Source organism: Tupaia chinensis, unplaced genomic scaffold (assembly GCF_000334495.1).
Source record: "Tupaia chinensis unplaced genomic scaffold, TupChi_1.0 Scaffold000017_1, whole genome shotgun sequence".
Taxonomy (NCBI): domain Eukaryota; kingdom Metazoa; phylum Chordata; class Mammalia; order Scandentia; family Tupaiidae; genus Tupaia; species Tupaia belangeri.
Window position 1 is genome coordinate 1112358 of NW_006159447.1, and position 22134 is coordinate 1134491.

The 22134-nt window shown below is 42.9% G+C and overlaps 1 protein-coding gene across 1 annotated transcript in view; it reads right to left on the bottom strand.

Moving 5' to 3' along the window:
* Window positions 1-22134, bottom strand: part of EXT1 (exostosin glycosyltransferase 1) — a gene marked incomplete at its 5' end in the record, with an annotated part of 346475 nt that overhangs the window by 36573 nt on the left and 287768 nt on the right. Inside the window, 3 exon segments of the mRNA XM_006140061.2 lie at window positions 647-766; window positions 5217-5324; window positions 7422-7515. Of these exon segments, the coding sequence (XP_006140123.2) occupies window positions 647-766; window positions 5217-5324; window positions 7422-7515 (322 nt within the window).

A 22134-nucleotide genomic window follows, 5' to 3' on the forward strand; every position in this document is an offset into this window, starting at 1 on the left:
CCCTCTTTTTTTCCTCCCCCCCTAAAAAAAAAAAAAAAAAAAAAAAGCCACTTCAGGATGGGCACCCATCTGCCTACAAAAATGTTCTGCCTTCATAAAGTTTTAACACTTTCTGTACCAGATTATTGCAAACTTGAGTTTTCTCTTAACATAACCTTGCAATACTGATGCTGGTTGGCTGGATTGTGTTTGCCTTGATAATTCATTTTGTTGTCCCCTACTGCCATCAGACTGTGGTGCCCAGTAAACAATTTAGATTTTAGAATGATAAGAATATTTTCTCTCACTGGTCACTATCTTTTTTCTAAATGGACTTGAGAAGTATGTCTTCAAAGGATGCCACTGAGTATAAATGATAAGACAGTTATTATCCATGTATCCCTGCAATGATATAAGAGAGCCAGTCTCTGTGTCCAGGAGTGTAATTTCTCCCACGTTGGTATTTTCTCCATGCAGTTTGCCAGGAATCCAGGCATTGCATAGGCTTGACAAAGCAGGTGAGGGGGTGGGGGGCTAAGACACAACCAAATACAGGAAATTCGGTTTTGCCAAATTTGACCAATCACACATCACTTATAGCCAAATGGGACTGACAGAGTGTTCAAGTATCATTATTCAAGACCAATAGCCAAGCGGTTTCGCTTACCTCTAGTGTAGTTAATACAATCTTCTCAACTGAAGAAAAATAAGCCTCCCACAAGAATTGTGTCTGCTGTCTAAGTGCTAGGATTTTATCCTGATGAATAGACCTGATTGTAGAAGGAATCTGTAACACAAGGTGAACACATAGTAATTATCACTGCAAAACAGAAATGTGTTTGGTCAAAATAACCCAACTGGGTTATTCATAGCATTCAGCTTCTAACGTACAGCTCTATTAAAAAATCAATGGCCCCCCAAGTTGAAACGCCTTTAAAAGTGTCAGCAACAGTACTTGCTGGGAATCAGCTTCAATGGCTTTTAATACACAAAAAATAGAATCACCCGGAAGATTCAGTAGCAGCTTATTAGTTACTTAGGATATTCCTACACTCACAATTGCCATTTCCTTCTCTCTGAGTCCCAGAAATCCTCAACCCTGCATGTGGACAGGATTACAGAGAAGTAGCTAAAGACCTGGAGAAAGGTCCAAAGACTGACTTTATTTCTCAACAGTTCTAAGATCTGCCACCCCAGAGGTTATGAAACATCTATTAAAGGACTTCATAGAGAAGGCTTAATGTGCCTCCCATCCAACTTGAAGCTGGGTTAGTCATTTGTATGTGCACAGACCGCCCATCTCAACCTTGAAGCCCTTCCATTCCTTTGATCTCTTTACCTGGCTCCCGTTCTTACACCGATCTAAAGCTCACTTCCTTTGGCAATGTCCAAAACATCATATATGATGTTTAGCCATTACAGAGCTCTAAGAGCTTACACAATTTTAAAGGAAGGGCCTACGTTTTGTCTATTCTGCTACACATTTTAAGGTTAGGAGACTGGCTTTTGTGAAATAGTTATGCAAGAAAGAAGGACTGAATGAACAGGATCACTTGAAGCTACCATAGGGATAGAATTATTTTTAATAGCTGTATAGCTTAATGGTAAGGCACAGGGGCATAGGACTCAAATAGCCCAAGGTAGATTCTTGGCTCTACAATGTACCAGTTGTGCTTTCTTAGACACATGCATAGATCTTTCAAAGACTCTATTTCCTGTTTATAAAATGGGAATATAGTATTAACATCATAGAGCTGTAGTTAAGATTATATAAGTACTTAGCACAATGCCAAATGCATGTGAGGCTTACTCAATATAGTATATTATCACTCCTATTATAGTTATTGATATTAGGGTGATGTTATTTGAAGTTAGACCAATTGCTTAATGTCTGAATGTGACCTTGCTTGGGTCTAGAGCTCTGAGATGTATTTCCTAGGCTTCTGGTATGTTTTCCAGGCTGGCTTCCTATTTTCACCTACAGTTCAAGGTCTATTTCATTTATGGAGTCTATACTCTTAAGGGAGATTCCTTGTGATTAGCAACTGCCCTTTTGTGTTCACCTCTTTCTGCATGCTTGCCTCCCTAATGAATGACTAATCAGATAGACATGGGAGTTTGGGCTGAAGGAGCAGTGCTCTGCTAGCTGCCCAAGTAGGAAAGTTACCCAAGGCATTTGACTAAGTTTCCACTGGAGAGGAAGGGGGTAGTTGCACATTTTTTGGATTCAAGACTGCCTTTAGGAAGGGCAGTGCAACTGTTTGACAATAAGAATAGAAGAGAAAGAACACTTCCTTTGGCAATGTCCAAAACCAGATACTAAATCAGTGCCCTAGGGAACCAGCAGTTAGTGTAATGGCTATGTTGCTGGACTCCCATGTAGTTGACCGCGGTTCAAGTCCTGGACCCGGTGGCTTAAAACTCAGGCCAGGCACGTGTGCGTGCATGCCCGAGATCCCGAGAGGAGAATGGAGAAGGGATTGCGGCATGACCATCCCCTCTGGGGGGGGTGATTTCTCGCTTTCTGTCTCTATGTCTCTCTTTGTCTGTCTGGCGAGCGCATGCGCCCTATAGCGAAAACCTCTCCAAAATAAATAAATAAATAAATAAATAAATAAATAAATCAGTGCCCTGAAGTGTGTATCTAGATGTGCAAACGTGAAGAAATATGGGAGGCAGCAGCAGGTAAAGGAGAAATGTTGACAAGCTAATACTAGCCTGAAACCAGAGGTCAGGGTCAAAAGGAAAAACAAATTTCCTTGGAGAAGTAGAGAAACCATTCATATTATGGATCCCTGATAAGCCCAAGAAAATTTATTTTTATTTACTCACTGAGGAAATTACCTAGATTGCCAAAGAAAGATTAGGAAAAACTTACCCTTCACAATATTCATAATTAATCATACTCTTTCAAATGTTCATGGTATTTTCTTCCTTTCTTTCTTTCTTTTTTCTTTTTTTTTGTTTTTAAGAAAGATTTTTGCTATAGGGTAAGCATACTCACTAAAGAGACAGTGAGACAGAAAGAGAGGAATCACCTCCTGGGAGAACGGCCATGTCACAATCCCTTCTTCTCTATTCTCCTCTCAGGATTTTGGGCATGCATGCACACATGCCTAGTGTGAGTCTTAAGCTGCCAAGTCTGGAACTTGAACCACAGTCAACTACTGGGAATGCAGTGACATAATCATTATGCCATCTGATGGCCCCAAATGTCCATGGTATTTTCTAAGACTCATATAGGTTGGTACCACTGTTACTATCATGATCACAAAGAGCCAGTCCATTAGAAAAATGCCTAAAGCTACCATCACTACGTGGTCTCTAGAAAATTGCGTCTGGTGCGGTTATGAGAGGAGAAAAGGGCTATCACAGATTCCCTTCCCATATACACTCCCCCCTTTACATAGCCGCACCTGGACTTTACTACATTAGGGTAATGGATTCTGCCTGTTCCTACATACGACACAGGTACTGGACACTCTGCAGAGTGCTCTGGGACACAATTCCAGTTGATTGAAAAGGCCAAGTTCTGAATAATAATGGCATTTGGCTATTGGTCATTAATGTGCTTGTCCTAAGAAACAGGCATGGGGAAGTGACAAATTAATTCCAATTTGGCCAGATTGTTTTGGAAGCGCAGAACTCAAAGATGTCTTACTACAAGGAAGGCCATGTATGGTAACAAATCTGATGGAACCACACAAGTAGACATAGGCAAGCCACATTAAGCTCTTTGGGTGACATGGTGATGAGAATATATACGAATAAAAACACCCGAGCTGTTCTAAAACAGGAAATGCAAAATGTAACATAACAAAAACATTTCCCAGAGCAGACACTTGGGCTCAGCGCCAGCTCTTTAAAACCATTGTTAATGACAGTAAAGTCACTGTACAATATGGAGGCAGCTGTACCAAGACAGACTGTCTATGAGCGGGAGAAAATACTAGCCAGTTTGGGTAGGTACAGGGGAATGAAAAATAAACTCTTCAGAGGTGAGCCAAAACATAGCTTTGAAAGGTGAAATACCTATACCTGTGGTGAAATGATTGGAAAACAAGAGGACCTCAGTTAAGGATCCCGGAATGTTCCTCATTTCGAAGCTAAACTTGATGCCCTCAAGTTTATGAGAACATTAGTACATAAATGGAGAAATTATGGCTTTTAAAATGGTCTTTATATCCCCAATCTCCTTTAAAGAGCATGTGTTTTAAAACAAAAACAACAAAATGGGGGCAGCCGATGACCTGGTGATGGAGGCTAGATCCCATGTGCCTAACCACATTTCGAGTCTCAAACCAGCAGTTTGAAAATCACGCATGTGCATGTGCATGTGTGCCCAAAATCCCCAGAGAAGAATGGAGGAGAAGGGACTGTTGCATGGCCATCTGCCTGAAGAGCCATTTCTCACTTTCCTTTTCTCTTTCTCTGGTGAGCACAGGTGTCCTTATGGCAAAAACCTAAATAAAACAAAAAGAACAAACAAACAAACAAAATAAACGACATTAAAAAAAAATCATTCGGTCAATATTTGTGGTGGTTCAAAGAGAAAGTGTGTAATGGCATGAAATAAAAACATTGAGATATTCTATAATTTTTAGAGGAAAAGAATGGCAATTTTTGTTGACCCTAAAATATTACCACTCAAAAGGGCTTTAGGAATTCTTGGCAACGATTCTTCCTTTGAACCTCTCTGTGAGTACTGGTCCCCTCCCTAGGTAGCTCTTGAGAAGTTTGACCATTTACAAGGGGGTCCTCTTTTAAATTTACATTTTAAAGATAATACTCAGGTACCCACACTGGATCATGAGTAATGATAACACCAATTATAAGAAGGAACCCTAGAGACAGTGGTCTTTCTGAAAATTAATCCGAAGGCAAATGCCGGAACTGGGGAAAAGAATCTGAAGTAGCAGTTGGTTTTGAAAGTCTGGTATCATTTCTAAATATTCTGGTTATTGATGGGTGGAGAGCCATGTCTTCCACCTTCTGTGCTCAAGTTCTTTACCTGTAACTTCTCATCTGTGGCATCTATTCCATGAACCCGGGCAGATTTTGTGTTGGCAAGTGAACAATGTCATATTAAATGACTTCATATTCGCCATGACATAGGCAATTTTCTCCAGATAAAATTTCTTTTATAGAGCTGACCTTTTGGATTCATCTTCTTTGAACGTTTGGATGGGGGCAGCAATAATCCATTGATCTGTTGAAGGCCACAGCCCCTTCCTTACCTGTAATAACAATCTCTCATCGCCTATGACGGCAGCTTGGTTCCAATTAATCACTTCAGAGAATGGCAACTCCCATCCATTGCTGAGCATCACAGGGACGCAGGCAGCCTGAGCAACAAAGCGGACTGCGTGAGTATGAGGAAGGAAACACCAGGAAACGCTCCAACTGGGGGGGATAAATACTGATCCAAATACTAGCATTTCTTACATTGCAGGGATCCTTAACTGCTTAGACCTGAAGGAAAGGGAGCTTTTATAAATTACCAACTCGCATGAAGACTGCATTTATCGGGACCAGCAGTTAGTGTAATGGCTATGTTGCTGAACTCCCATGTAGTCGACCACAGTTCGAGTTCTGGACCCAGTGGCTTAAACTCATGCTGTGCGGATGTGCGTGTGTGCCCAAGATCCCGAGAGGAGAAAGGAAGAGAAGGAATTGTGGCATGGCCATCCCCCCTGGGGGGGTGATTTCTTGCTTCCTGTCTTCTTTCTGGTGAGCACACGTGCCCTATAGCAAAAAACAAACAAACAAACAAACAAAAAAACAAAAAAAACCTCTCCAAAACAAACAAAAAAGATTGCATGTATCCACACTAGAGTCTCATATTTGCTAGTCTTTATTATTATTATTTTTTTTTGGAGAGTTTTTTTGCTATAGGGCGCATGCGCTCGCCAGACAGAGAGAGACATAGAGACAGAAAGCGAGAAATCACCCCCCAGGGGGGATGGTCATGCCACAATCCTTCTCCTCCATTCTCCTCTCGGGATCTTGGGCACGCACGCACACGTGCCTGGCTTGAGTTTTAAGCCACCGGGTCCGGGACGCGAACTGCGGTCGACTACGTGGGAGTCCAGCGACATAGCCATTACACTAATTGCTGGTTCCCAATATTTGCTAGTCTTATACTAGAATGTTAAAACATATTTCTATTCTAGTACATGGTCTGGCTGACCTTACTTCCATGGAGATGACAGGCCTCACTGGAGAAGTTTTATTGTTGCAAGAAAAGCTTTCACCAACAAAATCCAAGTATAAAACCAACCTTGAATATAAACAGTTTTGCCAATGTAACTGTCACAGTCCACTTGCAAGACAGTTTACCCCCATTTCATGAGTAGCTAAGAGCAGAATATGGCCTGGTATTTCTATGTAGTATTTTATAGATTTAACTATAACAAGGCATTCACCTTTCTCTTGCTCTGCAAACACCTAAACCAAAATCTTGTTCCTTTTAGCATGGAGCAATCCATACCACCATCATGCAAATTTACTAACAGCACCAGAGTCTAACAGCCAAGAACACCAGGCTGATGACAAAGTGGTGGCTTCAAATAACTCCGAATGGGAACCGGAGAACAATTTGCTCCATGCAACATCCCAGGAGGCAACAAGAACATCAGTGACAGCATATTTCACAGAACACACAGAGGGCACAAGAAAGACTTGAAAGAGAAGGAAGTCCTTCTGTTGGAGGACATGACAGAATGACTTGCAGTTAGGGTGACAGAGAGAAGTCATGAAGCCCCACTGCAATGGAAGCACAGATTCAGGCCAAGTTCAGAGGAGGAGCACAGCAGCACGGGGGCAGGAAATGAAGGATGAGAAGTTGAGAGCATGCTTTCTCCTTGCAGTCAGGGGAGGCTGGTTGTTACTTCCAGATGGCAAATGTGGACAACTGTCTCGGCAGGAGAAGACATTTCTGCAGAGTGAGAAGGCATTTCTGTGGGAGCAGAGAGACTCTTGTACAGGCTTTGGAGCTGGAGCCAGGACCTCTGAACTGAAAAGCCTCAGAATAGCTGGGCCAAATAAGCAACACTGCCCTGCAGGGCATCGCACTCAGCATTTAGAGGAACTGAGTAACAACCAAGATGGGAACAAACAGACATTTTGCTTCTGGGCTATGTCAACAATTAATCATTTTCACTTCTCCTGAGATTGGCAACCCGGGGAAGGACAGGGACACTTTGAGGAGTCCAGCTAGGCTGCCTGGCAAGCCACTTGGCAATCGGGTCTGCCTTCTGTTTGCAAACATGTTCCTGAGGAACTTACCTTCTCTCCATCAGCCCCCTGCTTTTCAATATTTCAGAATTCATTTCAAATGACACTTTCTTTATAGCTCTCCCAGGAGAGGTGATATGGTTAAACCTATCCAGTCTGGCTTCAATCTTCAGCCCTATTCTAAGGGGGGTTTCAGGGTCTCTTACCTGCAAAGCCTCCAGGAATCTGAAGGAACCAAGCCTGCGACCACGAGGAACCAGACAGAAAGTGGCATTGTGCAACATTTCTCGATAATCATACCTAAAAAGAGGAAGAGAAATCAGCAAACGAAGACCAGTTAAAAATGTGTGTGTGTGTGTGTGTGTGTGTGTGTGGCTGGGGGTGAGGGGAGCTACAGGAAACCTCACCAGGTGTGAATTTACCCAGAGCAGTTAAGCAAAGGAAAGCCCTGGCAGGGTGGGTGGCTCTTACTTTTCCATGGGGCAGCGGCATGCGGGAGGGGGAGGGTTGCTACATGAAGGAGAACGAATGTGAACCCTTATGTTAGACAAAGCAATTAGGGTCTCTTTTGCAAATAGTATATAAAAACCAAGTCTGGTGGTCCTGGGAACAATTTGGCTAGCCCAACCTTTGCTTCCAAGCTCAGAATTTTTGTGTCGTGATGAGATACGTGGCCACCTTAGGCTTATAAAAGGAAAAACAGCCACCGCATCACTCCTGTTGCTTCTCCTTCTCCTTCAGAGCCATGCCAAAACTGTTCTGACTCCTCAGCCCCCAAAACCAGGCTATTAAAAACAGCGCAGTCAACTTCTATCACAAGCACAAAACAACAGTTGTTTTCTCCTTCAAGTTGGAGTTTCTACATTTAACCGAGAACATTCAGTTACTCGAGACAAATATGCCTGTATTAAGAACGGATGACATAATTTATAGGAGAAAGAGGAGGTGAGGTAGAAGAAAAGTAGCCTGAGGAATGGGGGGGGGAGGGAGTAATGACGAAAAGGAAGGCAAAGGAGTGGGTGGGGAAAACTAGAAGAGGTGACTTTTACTCAGGTATAATTTAATGGTATTACGCTGCTTTGCACGCTGAAAAAATACAAAATCTTGACATGAGTGACATCTGTCTATACTACTAAAGTTTAGGGGATGGCAAAAGCATTTCATTCAGTTTAGGACTGTCACTTTAAAGGTGATTCCTTCTAAATGTGCAGTTTCAAGTTCAGTCTGAGTTGAAGAAAACTTCGAAACTAGACAGGGCTCCTGTCCTGCGAAGGCCCCAATTCTCAGAGCCAAGATGAAATCACTCTCATTTTTCAAGAGCTTCCAATGCTGAGCAGACAGGTGTGACTTTGACAGTAGCATATGTCACCAGCATTTTCTGACTCTAATAGTCTAATTTAATCATAGCCTGAAGGCACTGGATTCTTCCCTCCTCTTTTTGGGATATTGATATATACATTTATATTTTTAAAGTCCGCATCTATTTTTATATTCTTACACAAACTAGGCATATGGGAGTAAGCCAATTTTCAATTATAAACCCGTCATTAAGAAGAGACATCATGCAAAGGACCATTTGCTTAAACAAGCGTGTACAACTAATTTGCACAAGAAAAGGTCAATGTGAATGGATTAAGATTATCTTCATTGAGAGTAAAATAAAAAAATCCTTGCTGCATTAATTAAACTGCAAAACAGATTTTAAAGTAGAAAAGATTTTTAAGAAGGCTCAAATTTAGCTAAATAAAAAAATTAAATGATGATGGTAATGGCTCCTCTTTCCTTATTAAACAGAAAAATAACTGACAAAAATATCTTCAAGTTCAAGTGTTGAAAATATCTGATTTTCTCCCTTCTAGGTGGAGAAGAGAGAAATGTACACACACACACACGTTTAAACCGATTATATATATATATATATATATATATAGAAAGGTTGAATGTACTTCAGACGACAGCAAGGTTTAATAAATGCCCAGAATAGAAACCCCTGAGGGACTAGCACAGAAGGTCCTACATCCTCATCATTAACCTGCTAAAAATGTAAAACCCTATTAATATGCTGGATTGTAACAAGTTTCAAAGTTGCCAGTTGCAGAATTTACTTTAGGGAATGGGTGGAGGGAGAGGAAGGGCAGAAAACTTGTAGAAAAAATTCAAATGACAGTTAAACTAGCGTGTTGACCTCCAAATGGTTCTAGAGAAGGATTATTTGCTGAAGTAGCAATAACGTCTACATGACTGAAGCGTGCATTCATTCACATACTATGTAGTGTGAGGTATGGAAAAACACCCGTGCAGAAGTTAGAAGCCTCTTAGGTAGCTGGAAGACTCTGAACGAAACATGAGCTTTCTGTGTCTCAGTTTCCTCATCTACAAAATGAGTCAGTTAGGTTTGATGACTAAATAGTCAGTTTTAACATTCCATCGTACTTTTTTTTTAAAGAGTTTTTGTCTTTAAGAGTGAGATTTTTGCTACAGGGTGCGTGTGCTTGCAGCAAGGCAGAGAGAGACAGAGAGACAGAAAGCCAGAAATCACCCCTCGGGGGATGGCCACGCCACAATTCCTTCTCTTCCAGTCTCCTCTCGGGATTTTGGGCACACACACACATATACAGCTGCCATGAGTTTTAAGCAGCCGGGTCCGGGAGTCGAACCATGGCAGACTAATTGGGAGTCCACCAATGTAACCATTACGCCATCTGCTGGTACTCATTCCATCATTTTTTTATACTTGGCAACAAAATGTCCTTTGAGACTATCCCATGGCTTCAAGTATTTCCTTAACTGTGTATGTGTCTGTGTCTGTACAGGTATTTGCTTGTCTCTCTGTGTGTACAGATATTTGCTCATACAAATACATGTATATTGCATGTATGTACATGTATGTATTCAGATAGACACACAAAGACACATATAACTTAGGACACTGATTTTCATTTGGATTTCTAACCACGCTCAGTCATGAATCAGCCTCTTTTGAGGCTTATGGGAAGGAAGCCTATGAATTATTAGAGGTTATGACACCCTAAAAATGAGATAGTGTTTCTTCTTAGGCCGTGTGTGTGTTTGTGTGGGGTACTCCCACTCAGCCCATCTTGATGTTCTCTCATACCCACATCCACCTCCTTCTAGTTCCTCTCAGTCGTTCATTAATTCAGCCATTCTTTCAGGAGATTCTATGTTTTAGATACCGTCGCATTCCCATAGGTGTAGTTCAGAAAAGGTGTTCTCTAGTTACCAGATTTACCAGAAGACCACCTGATCTAGAAAATACAGATGAGATGAGAATTTAAGATGTAAAATCTCCTGGGGGATTTGGTATTTGTACCACAAAGGGAGATTGTGGAAGGCTGGCCTTCCAGAATGACACATAAAGAACTCTGTGGACACTCTCTCCAGCAAAACAACACGTGAGCAAACCTAAAATGTAAAAAGATTTATTAAAGTCTCTGGAAATTGCCTAAGGGCACAGTGACAAATGGAGAAACATGAATTCAAAGGAATGCGTCAAGGCTGCACAGTGGTGGCACAGCAGCAGAACCCTGCTTTGCAAGGCAGTCCCACATGGGAAGGTTCCTGGTTTGCATCCACAGACCTCCCTGGGTACACAGGGAATGCAGGTACCCATGAATTGGGGCTGGCTGGACTGGGGGAGGATCATAGTGTTGAGAACATTTTAGGCGTTCTCTCTCTCTCTCTCTCATACTCAGGGAAGAAATGAATATTCTTATTTATTTTAATTAATTATTTTTTTAGAGAGATTTTTGCTATATGGTGCATGCACTCACTGGAGAGATAGAGAGAAATCACCCCTGGGCCAGGGGGGATGGCCATGCTGCAATCCCTCCTCCTCTGTTATCCTCTTGGGATCTTGGGCATGCATGCACACATGCTCGGAGTGAGTTTTAAGTCACCTGGCTTAGGACTTGAATTGCAGTCGACTACATGAGAGACCAGCAACGTAACCATTATGCCATCTGCTGGTTCCATGCGTAATTATTCTTTAAAAAATAGGAATAGACAATCTACAAAAAGGGGAAAAAATATCTGCAAACCATATATCTGATAAGGGGCTTTTTATTTGGACACGTAAATAATTCTTCTGGCTCAATGATAAAAAGACACAACCCAAAGGACTAGGTATTTGAATATCTACGTTTCCACAGAAAATACACAAAGTGCCAATGATGCCATGAAAAGATACTCAACATCATCAGTCATTAGATAGTCATTTATACCCCCCAGGAAGGCTATACTCTAAGGGACAGATGAGAACGAGTGCACTGAGATGCAGAGAAATTGGAACCCTTCATACATTGTTGGGTGGAAGGTAAAACAGTACACTTTGGAAAACTGTTTGGCAACTGAAAAATAAAAATGGACTTAGCATATGACCCAGAATGTACTCTTGGACACTCACCAGAGAAATTAAAATTGGAAAACAGTTTGGCAACTCCTCTGAAAAATAAAAATGGACTTAGCATATGACCCAGAATGTACTCTTGGACACTCACCAGAGAAATTAAAACTTACTTCCACACAAAAACTTGTCCATAAATGTTCCGAGCGGTGCTATCTATAATAGCCCAGACTGGAAACGAACCAAATGACCTTCAATGGGTGAATGATTCCACAAATTGTGGATTATCCACAGCCTAGAATACTTATCAGTAATAAAATGGAACAAGCTATATATTAACATGAAAACCTATAAGAAATTACACTAAGTGAAAAAGCCAATCTCAAGAGAATACATATCTCATTGGTCTATTAATATAACATTCATGAAATAACATGAGTAACACGGTAAGGATGGAGAAGAGTTTATTGTTACCATTGGTTTGGGATGGGAACAGAGAGACTTGACAGATCAGGTGAGAGGATAACGTTTGCTTTAATTTAGTACAAGGTGCACACACACACACACACACACACACACACAAGGTGAGGGAGGGAAAGGTGAGAAAGCACCACCCAAAGGAGATGGTCACACCACAGACGATTCTCCTCCATTGCCCTCTCAGAGTCTGAGGCATTCATGTAACCCACAACTCACACTTAGCCTGTTTTCCAAACTGTGGGGTCTGGGACTCCAACCACTCAACTAGCCATGCAGGATCCAGTTAACATAACCACCACACCACAGGCTGGCCATGGAAGATTATAAATATATTATATATATATATATATATATTTTTTAAAAAATATGACCTTTTCTCCTTCTTTTTTTAGGTTTTTCCCTTAGGGCACATGTGCTGGAAGGGAGGGACAGAGAAAGTAAGAGGAAAAGGAAGAAATCACCTCCCAAGGGGAATGGCCACAGTGCAATCCCCATCTCCTCCATTCTCCTCACAGGAACTTGGGCACACACAACACACACCCAATGTGAGTTTTAAGTCACCAGGTCCAGAACTAGAACCGCAGTTGACTATATGGGAGTCCAGTAACTCAACCGTTACGCCATCTGCTGGTCCCTAGAAGATCACCTTTTTAAGGGGACTGATTCTCACCTATTGTTTAAGTTTAGTAACTAAGATCACATTAAAATCATATAGTATTTAAAAATAAAAGATAAAAAACATGATAGCGTAAGAGGTAAGTAGATGATGGGGACAACTCATATCAGAGAATTACCAGTTTTAATTAAAAAAGGGTTTAGTTATCCTTTTCCAAAGGGTATTAAGTCCCTCCCCACCCCCTGCTCCATAGTTAATGGCACAGAAAGAAGAAGGGTTTTCATAAAACGCAAAGAAAAATGCAATAAAAATGACATGACCCTGGAATCTAACAGAAACCAGTACCACTCTCTGGCCACAATTATTTTATCCTTCAAGTTGTAATGAATAATGTATGGCGACACCCCATTTAAAACGGGCCATGTAATAATGCATAATTGAAGCCCTTCCCCTCCATACGAAACACATTTTTGCTGGCAGCAATTCAATCGACTAGGGAAAAGGGAAAGAAAAGAGAGGACAGTGGAGCCCGGTGCAGAGGGCATCAAAGCATGGTCTATGGCCTAGCATCACCCAGGACCTTACAGAAACGCAAATTAGCACCTTGCTCAGGCCTGCTGAATCAGAAACGCTGGACCCAGAGCACTAATAAGTACTCTAGGCAATCTCAATGCACCCCAAATTTTGAAAGCCACCGACATGGTAGTTCAGAGTTTAGTCATTAAAAGCTTGTGGTTGGGGACCAGCAGTTAGCATAATGGCTATGTCGCTGGACTCCCAAGTAGTTGACCGCGGTTCGCATCCCGAACCCGGTGGTTTAAAGCTCAGGCCGGGCGCGTGTGCATACGTGTCCAGGATCCCGAGAGGAGAATGGAGGAGAAGGGATTGTGGCGTGACCATTCCCTCTGGGGGATGATTTCTTGGTTTTTGTCTCTATGTCTCTCTCTTGTCTGTCTGGCGAGCGCACGCGCCCTACACTGAACTCCCATAGTTAAAAAAAAACACGTAAAAGCTTGTGGTTAAGCAGCTTTAGACGCTGCCAAGCCTGGGTTCAAATTCCTACGCTGATTTTACAAGGTGAGTGATCTTGAGAAAGTTATTTAATTTGTGTAAATCTTAGCTCCCCAGTTGGCAAAATGGGAATAATATTCAGACTGTGAGGATTAAATAATACATTTTAATTAAGATTAAAATAGACAAATCCATAAATGATAGTGGTTATCATTAGGGCTGAAGGAAGGCAACAGCATATAATGGAAAACATTGCCCACTTAAAGTTAGAATCTGTGTTAAAGAATTTGGGTTCTAGACTGTCACTTCCTGTGCGATTCCATGAAAATCCATAACTTCTCAGAGTTTCAAAGTTGTGAAAATCAAATGAAATTATGTATATGCAGGATAAAAGGTAAAACACTATGTAATTGCAAGCTATCATGGTAAATTACATCAGAATGAGAGGAATAAAAACATTTTAAAACTAGTAACAATAGAGGGGACCAGCAGTTAGCGTTAATGGTTATGTCACTGAACTCCCATAGTTGACTGCAGTTTGAGTCCCGGACCTGGTGGCTTAAACTCCCACTGGGCATGTATGTGTGCATGCCCAAGATCCCAAGAGGAGAATGGAGGAGAAGGGATTGCGGCATGGCCATCCCCCCTGGGGGGTGATTTCTCGCTTTCTGTCTCTCTCTGTCTGACCAGTGCATGTGTCCTATAGCAAAAACCTCTCCAAAAAAAGAAACAATAGAAAAAAAATCAACCAAATATCCTCCTAGAGAGCCAAGAGACAAATGTGGAACAGACCCTTTAAAGTAAAATGAAAACAGAAGCTGTGAATCACCATGGAACAGCAGCTTCTAATTGAAAGGATTTTGTTTTATTATCCAAAACTACACAGACACAGCTCGAGCTGGTGCAGTCACAGGTTCTCTGTGGCTCCCATGATCCCTCTGCAGCAGGCACGTGAGCCTGCTTTTTGCTAACCCAACAGGACATGGAAGAAGCAAATGATCCAGCGTCTCATCTCTGTACTCACACAACTCTAGTCTCCCCATGATGTTGTTACAATTTGTCTCAAGTTTTTATTTATAAAGCAACAACATCTATAGCTGATCTTGTCCTTCCAGCCCCCATCTTCATAAGTAATTAATCTTCCTTGCTTATACTCAGGTTTGAATTGCATCTCTTAAGAAAAAAAAAAAAAGACTAACTTAGGACTATGGTAGTTTCATAAAGTGCACTGGAACATGAGGGAATAAACTTGACTTCTTTTGAGCACATCCCCTGTACTTTTTTCATTTCATTCAACAAGCATCAGCTGACGGCCTACTACGCTGTGCCAGGTGGGAGTCAAGGAGCTCGCTTTCCAGGGACAAGGCAGATATCTTCTCAGCCGCTGACCCTTCAGCAAAGGATGTGCAGAGACAGACCCTGAGTGGAGGTGGGAGCTGCATGAAGAGAAGCAATGGCCGCAGGCTGACATTGGTGGGGAGAGGGAGAAGTGAGGGGGACCTCCTGGAGGAAGCTGAGAGTCGGAGCTCAGTGTTCAAGGGAGACCAAGAAACAGCCTAGCAAAGGAGTAAGAGAATGTGATGGGCATTTCCGGAGGTAGGAATAACACAGCAGGAACAAAGGTGGGAGAAACCATCCAGTCAGGTGGTAAGGAGGTGGGGAGAGGGTGAGAATGTTAGTAGAGGGAGAGTTTGCTCTAGAAAAGCTTTTTTGTTTATTTATTTATTTGTTTAATGAGTTTATTTATTTACTTGTTCCAGGGAAATAGCACTGCCAGCATGGTCTCACTGCCGTGAAGTTCATGGGCATGGGTGTGTCTGGTATGTTCGGGGAGGGCTCTGGGTACAAACCCAGAACCTTCCCATGCGGATCACCCTTGGAGAGCACTGCATTTTACCACTGAGCCACCATGTGGCCCTTTGGGAAGGCTTTTTACCACATCTCCTGGATTTCAGACATGAACCTGTGTGGGTGATGAGTGGCTAAAGGGCTTAAGAAGAATGACATGTTTCCAAGGGTATCCTCAGGTCTTGATATAACCCAACTTCAGGGGAGTAACTAAGTTCCAGCATTTCAAAACCCAGCCAATGTAGGGGACGGCGAGGACAAGTAAAGCATGAGTGTTCCATGTCAGGACTTTCTGATTCGAAAGGTCTTTTTCTTTCTATTACATCATGCTGCCTCCTCAGTCCGCCCACACAACATGCAGCGTCTAAAAATAAGACGGTTTACCTAGTTTTGAGCATTGACGATAAACAGCCACCACTTAAAAAGACCCTTCTCTCCCACTCAAAACTTCCCTCCAGTCACTACGAGGAGTTCCGTCTAACGCAGCGCTCTGCTAGCTATTGGGCTGTCGGAAAAGTCCTGACTTACTTTTCTGTGCAAAGATGCGCCATGACTTTCCCAACAATCCAACAGTGACCATGCTGCCTTAGTCCTTTCCTCTGCCTTCACAGACTTAACACTTACAATTTTAATTTTTATTGCATAGCATGCAGTAATAGGAAAGGGCCCCACAGCACAGATTTAAACTGAGAAACATAGACAAGTGGGAGTGAATCTCTTAGCTAAAAAGTGGGTCCAGTGGGCCACTGGGTATCTTGAGAATAGGATTTGGAAAGTGCTTATGGTTTTTGAGAACTCGCTGGCCTTGCTGAGCTTCAAGACATCTTCTCACACAGTCCCTGTGAGCACGAAGGAGGTACTGTGTGTGTTGTTATCAGGTAAATGCACATGAACCGGGCAGAGGGGCAACACTAGTCTCTGGTCTACACTAGGCTGACCAGCTTGGCTGCAGCCTCAGGGACACTCAACACCCCTAGGGAAAGGCACTTGCTACTTGGTGGTGGTGCAATTCCTTCCACAGACAAAGAATTGCCTTGAGTACTGCCCGCTGCTTGAACCAACTGGACACCCAGTTACGCCAAGGATTAGGCATTGCTTTCTTCCTGATGCTCCTCAGTATGAAGCTGCCATCCCCAAATGTCCACTACAGAGAACGATGCTCAACTGAAATCAGGGACAGGTATTTTTATTTCCTCTTTCACACTTCTTAGCTTTCCACATGAGATGGTCTCCTTTTTATGTCCATTTCAAAGCTATTTCAAGAGGGAAGGGAAGGAGGTAGCTGCAGCTGGGGCATGAGGCCCTGATGGGAGGTCCTCACACATTATCCCATGCAAGCCTGCAGCCAGATAAGAGGGGAATATCACCTGCCTTCCCCATTACACCTGAGAAGAGTGTCAGAAGGATCTTCGAAATCAAACATCCCGTCTTAACATACTGGGTCATAGTCCCATTCATTTGTAATATTCCCCATCCCAACCCTACCCTAAATATCTACAGACAGTTCAGAACATTAAACTTAGACCAGGTACTCACTGCCTGCCCATATTAATGAATACAACATGCACTAGGAGCACCGGGTATTCTGAAGAGGGGCAGACGGCCATCTTGGTTCCTGCTCATTAAATAGTAGTGCAATGGCTAACAGATAAGGGCAAGTGGAAAAAATATGACAGACATTAATGATAACGATTGGAGTAATAATACTCCCACTTATTAACGTCTCCTGTGGGTGGGGCACTGTGCTATACAGGCTGCAGCTTTACAACCGCCATGTGAAATAGGTGCTATGGGCTCCACTTAAAGAAGACAAAGTAGTGTGTCAAAGGTTTTGTGGGCTTTGTACAAGGAGGACAGGATGCACAACCTGCTCCGACGTCTCTCAGGGCTGCCTCGAAGCAAGAGCAACACAGTGCCAGCAAAGGTAAAAATGAGAGACTTTTAATACATTGTGCCCTGTGACATTAATCTCAGGAAGCTTTCTGAAGGAGGCAAGGTTTTGCAGCACCGGCTTTTATACTCAGCAATACCAAATTTCAAAACTATTCTGAGATAAAAGCAATTTTCAAGACACGTGGGTCTAAATTCTCTGGTTAGAAAGAAAGCATTTCTGAAAATGCTAAATAAAGGGCTACCTGGGTACAGGGAAGAACGAGAAGAAATTAACAATAAAGGAGCCAGCAGCCGCAATGACCTGGGAGGGATAAATGAGGCCAGAAGAGGCACGCGCAGGCCTGATGGCTATAGGGAAGCCCGAGGTCATTATCTTACCATTAACCTTGCACTAGGCTCTGCGCCATGAGGACTGGCCAAGTGGACCCAGGCCAGGACACATGGACTGAAGCCCAAGAAGAGCAGGAAAGGAGCAGGCGGCACAGAGCCTCTGTCCTGGGATGGCACCTCCTCTCAGGGGGACAGGCCAAGGGAAAAAGACGCTTCCCACCAGTATGCCCCTCTTCCCTCCCTCTGCAGACCCTCCTCCCTGCTGCCTGAAAGAAGCTCCCCCCCCCACCCCAGCCCCTCCTGATAGCCTAATAGACTAACTGTTGCTCAGTCTGTGTTTAGTTGCCCATTTTCTTGGCTTATTTCCACTGGACTCAAGGAGGCAGAACCCTGGCACCATTTTCTATGGACCTAGTACCCACCCCAGGGCCACTCAAAAAAGAATTAAGTGGATGAAAAGTGCTACGTGTTTACCATGGAAGGGTGTGGAGGCTGGAGAAGCAAGGAGACAGAGAAGAGGTGCTAGTCCTTCATTACAACAGCCTCTCCTTCAGCTCATAACCACATATGTGCTTATGCTAGGTCTTCCTAGGATCATTTTCACTCCTAGCCAAACCTAACTTCACTTAGGGAATGGAAAATAATAGCTTTTATTTTTTTTCCTTTTTTGTTTAGGAACATTTTCCATTCCTTCTCTGTTTTTATTTCTAATGGTCTGCCAGCTTGTTAAAAATTTCTTCTTCTTTCTGCACACCAATAAGGGTGGAAAATTTGTGTTTCACCAGCCCTAATAAATAGCATTATTTGCAAATCAAGTTAAATGCACGCACAATGCTATTCAAACTGAACTTTCTCCTGCCCTTTCTCCACATTTGAGCTGAAGAAAAAAAAATAGAGACTCTCCTCATGGCTTCTGTAATGACAAACGCTGCTTTGGTTCAAAGACAAAGACTACACCCACTGAAGACAATGGGATTCAATTTCCTTCTTGATCCATGACACCTTTTCCCACATGGCCAGACCTCAGATTAGAAGAATGTCTAGAATTCCTGCCCTTCTTGTCACCAGGCATTGGACAAAGGCTGTCTGTTACTGTCACAGCCCTACATTTTTGTCAGCACCTAAACCTTTCGTCTGGTTCCTGCACTTAAGTGTTGATGATAAAATAACTTGAGAATCTAACCACAGCTCATGAAAAGACAGCTGGTTCCTCTAACCTCACCTTTCTAGCTTCTCCCTCACTGTTGCCATCACTGAGCTTGTGACCTGACAGTCAGGGGTCAGTTCACTCCTTGGCCTCTTGCTCTGAACACACAAATGAGAACTCAGAACTCTGTGGCAGCTGAGATGGCCTATCCGCAAGAAATTTCAGGACACCCAACATCAATGAAAGTTGCACAAAGCTATAGGGATGTCATAAAAGTCATGCCATTTTTTTTTTTTTTTTTTTTTACATTTTTCTATACAAAAAGGATCATGACTTTTCTGACAATCCAATAGCTGTCTATGGAAAGCCTAGACTTTTCTATCTGTGTATATGAACATATAAATAGATGCATGCACGTGACTGAGGGATCTAAAAATTTGAGTTGTGGCTAAAGATCAGATGCTACATATTGTTGATTTCCTGACTCCACCCTTGCATGAGAATTGAGTCCTTAGGGATTGGGAAGGTCCAGAAGTCTAGATTCTGCCATTTCCTTTGGCAAAAGCACAATGGTGCCCTGGAAGAGACGATCTGTGGAGCTGATTCCCGTCTCCCTCCTTCTCCAGCTGGCCATGCTTCCCACAAGCCCCCTGAGAAGCAGCCAAGGAGTAGCCAACTCCAAGTGGCCTCATTCTAGGAAAAGGAATTTGATGAGGGAGAGGTAGACCAGATGGCCCTAAGGAAGTCTTCAGGCCCTAATATTGACTCACTGGACAAAGCGTATCGAGCAGCTATGCGCTACGTAGCATCTTGAGCACTAGGGATGCCAAAGAGGTCTAATCTTTTTTTTTTTTTTTGGAGAGATTTTTCACTATAGGGCGCGTGCACTCGCCAGACAGACAGAGAGAGACATAGAGACAGAAAGCGAGAAATCACCCCCCAGGGGGGATGGTCACGCCGCAATCCCTTCTCCTCCATTCTCCTCTCGGGATCTTGGGCACGCACGCACACATGCCCGGCGTGAGTTTTAAGCCACCGGGTCCGGGACGCGAACCATGGTTGACTACGTGGGAGTCCAGCGACATAGCCGTTACGCTAACTGCTGGTTCCCGAAGAGGTCTAATCTTTGAGGAGCTGCCCTCACTAATGATTCTTATAATTCCATAGTATCTAGAGTCTCCCCAGGCACCTCTTTCCTATATTTCCTTAATTCTATTCCTTTGGATCTTCTCATGAGCCAAGCAACAAGAAACACACTCTGGGTTGTTATTAGTTTTAAAACAGAAAAGGTTCAAATGTAACCTTGTACAATCCATTTTCCATCAAGCAGCCAAAGACGCCTTTCAAATGTCACTCCCAGGCTAAAACCCTCCAAGGGCTCCTCCTGGCACTTAGAAAATAATCACAGCCCTCGCCGACAAGGTCCCATGAGAACTGGCCTCTGTGCAGAGCTCTGAGTACCTCTCTCCTCACTTGTCCTCTCAGTTTCTCCACACAGCACGTTCACTCCCATCCCTTGTGCTTGTATTTGCTGTGTCTTCTGCCTGGATCATTTCTCTGGATCTACCTCAAACAGCCCCTCTTCCGAGGCTCTCATAGACCCGCCTGTGTTCCTGGTACTCAGTTCCCACTGCCCTTTCCATCTCTGCCCTGGCATTATCTACTGTCTAATTCACACAGGTATTTGTTTTATTGGCATATTGTTTCTCTCTCCAATATAAGGTATTGTCCTAGAGAGTAGGAGCCTACCTGTTCTTATTCACTGCTGTCACCCCAGTCCCCCAGGACTGTGTCTGGCTCTAGTGACCTTTGAAGAAATATTTGTTGAATAAAAGTCAGACCATTCAACCCTCATCCATTCTCTAGAGGTTATAATGCCTGAGAGGTCATTAGTGTCCAAACTGCTGGCAACATCCGCAAGGGTAATTCATAGAATGAAAGGGTATAGAGAGATTCTCGTTCATCTTTGTTGTATGCAATGCCAGCCTTCGTTCTCTACTTCCCATTTAGATTCCTTAACTTCTCCAAGTGCCATTTACCATGAAAGCAAGAGCCCATTTCTAAAGTTTTAAGACAAAAATTTCTAAAAACAGACCGTCATGACAGATGTTTCTAGAGAGTGATCGGATGAAACTTGCACCAACTAACCTCGCGAAATGGTTTCTGGTGCTGCCTTTGTCATTAACTGCTTGATTTGAAGCAAGTTGCTTCCGTTCCGAAGCCATGCTCATTTATAAAATGGGACAATCATACCAGTCTTGCCTACCTAACGAGGTCTACTGAGGATCTAACGAGACAGTGGACATGAAAGCATTATGCAGACTAAAGCACTTACAGAAATTAGGAAGGAGGAAGCACAACTTTTCTCGGAACGGGTCTGTGTACATGTGGGGCACAATGCAAAAGATGCCAGAGCCCTGACATTATTTATGTTTCTTTTTTCTCTTCCAGTCCCAATTTGTTATGCCATATACTCCAAGTCCATCCACTGCTTCAAATGCACAGATTATTTTCCGAAAGACGTGTTTAAAACAGCTAACTTGTTACCAAAGCCGATGATTAGACACACATGATTCTGTGGGGCCAGCCGGCCATGAATCCCAGTTTCTACTGTATTCGATTTCAGCTATTAACCAATCAGCCTGTTTTCGGGGTATGAATTTATAATGAAGATGGCTTAGAACTCTTGGCTACAGGGCTCTTAAAGAGAGAGCTGTTCTGTCACACGGAACATCTCGTTGCTTGGTTTTCATTAAGGTATCTTGGCTTTTAAATAAACTGTCAAGTGAAACTTGGCATCAAAACATAAAGGGAGTAACTTCCTTTGTGGAGGTGCTGCCGGCTCAGCTGTGTGTCAGATAGATAGCTGCTAAGAGTCAGCTCCAGAGGCGACTGCATCCTCTTTGGAAGGAAGCCGGTACCACAGACTGCCTTTCTCGGGATTAAGTCTAAGCAACGTTTAGGGATGATCTTTATGGAAAGTTAACCCAGCAATGGCCGATCGACCATATCCCTCTCCACAAGTGTTGGTTTTGGAATTAGAAAAGTTTTGGAGGTGCGAAAACATAATTGGAAAACTTTTTTTCCCTGCTTAAAGGGCTAATTGATTTCACAGGTGTTTAATTATCATTTGCTGTGAGATAATACCTTGTAGTGCCATAAAAAATGGATTTAATTTTCAAGTGCTTGCAAAACCATTGCCAAAGCCAAGTTAGAGCTAAAGCTAGATAA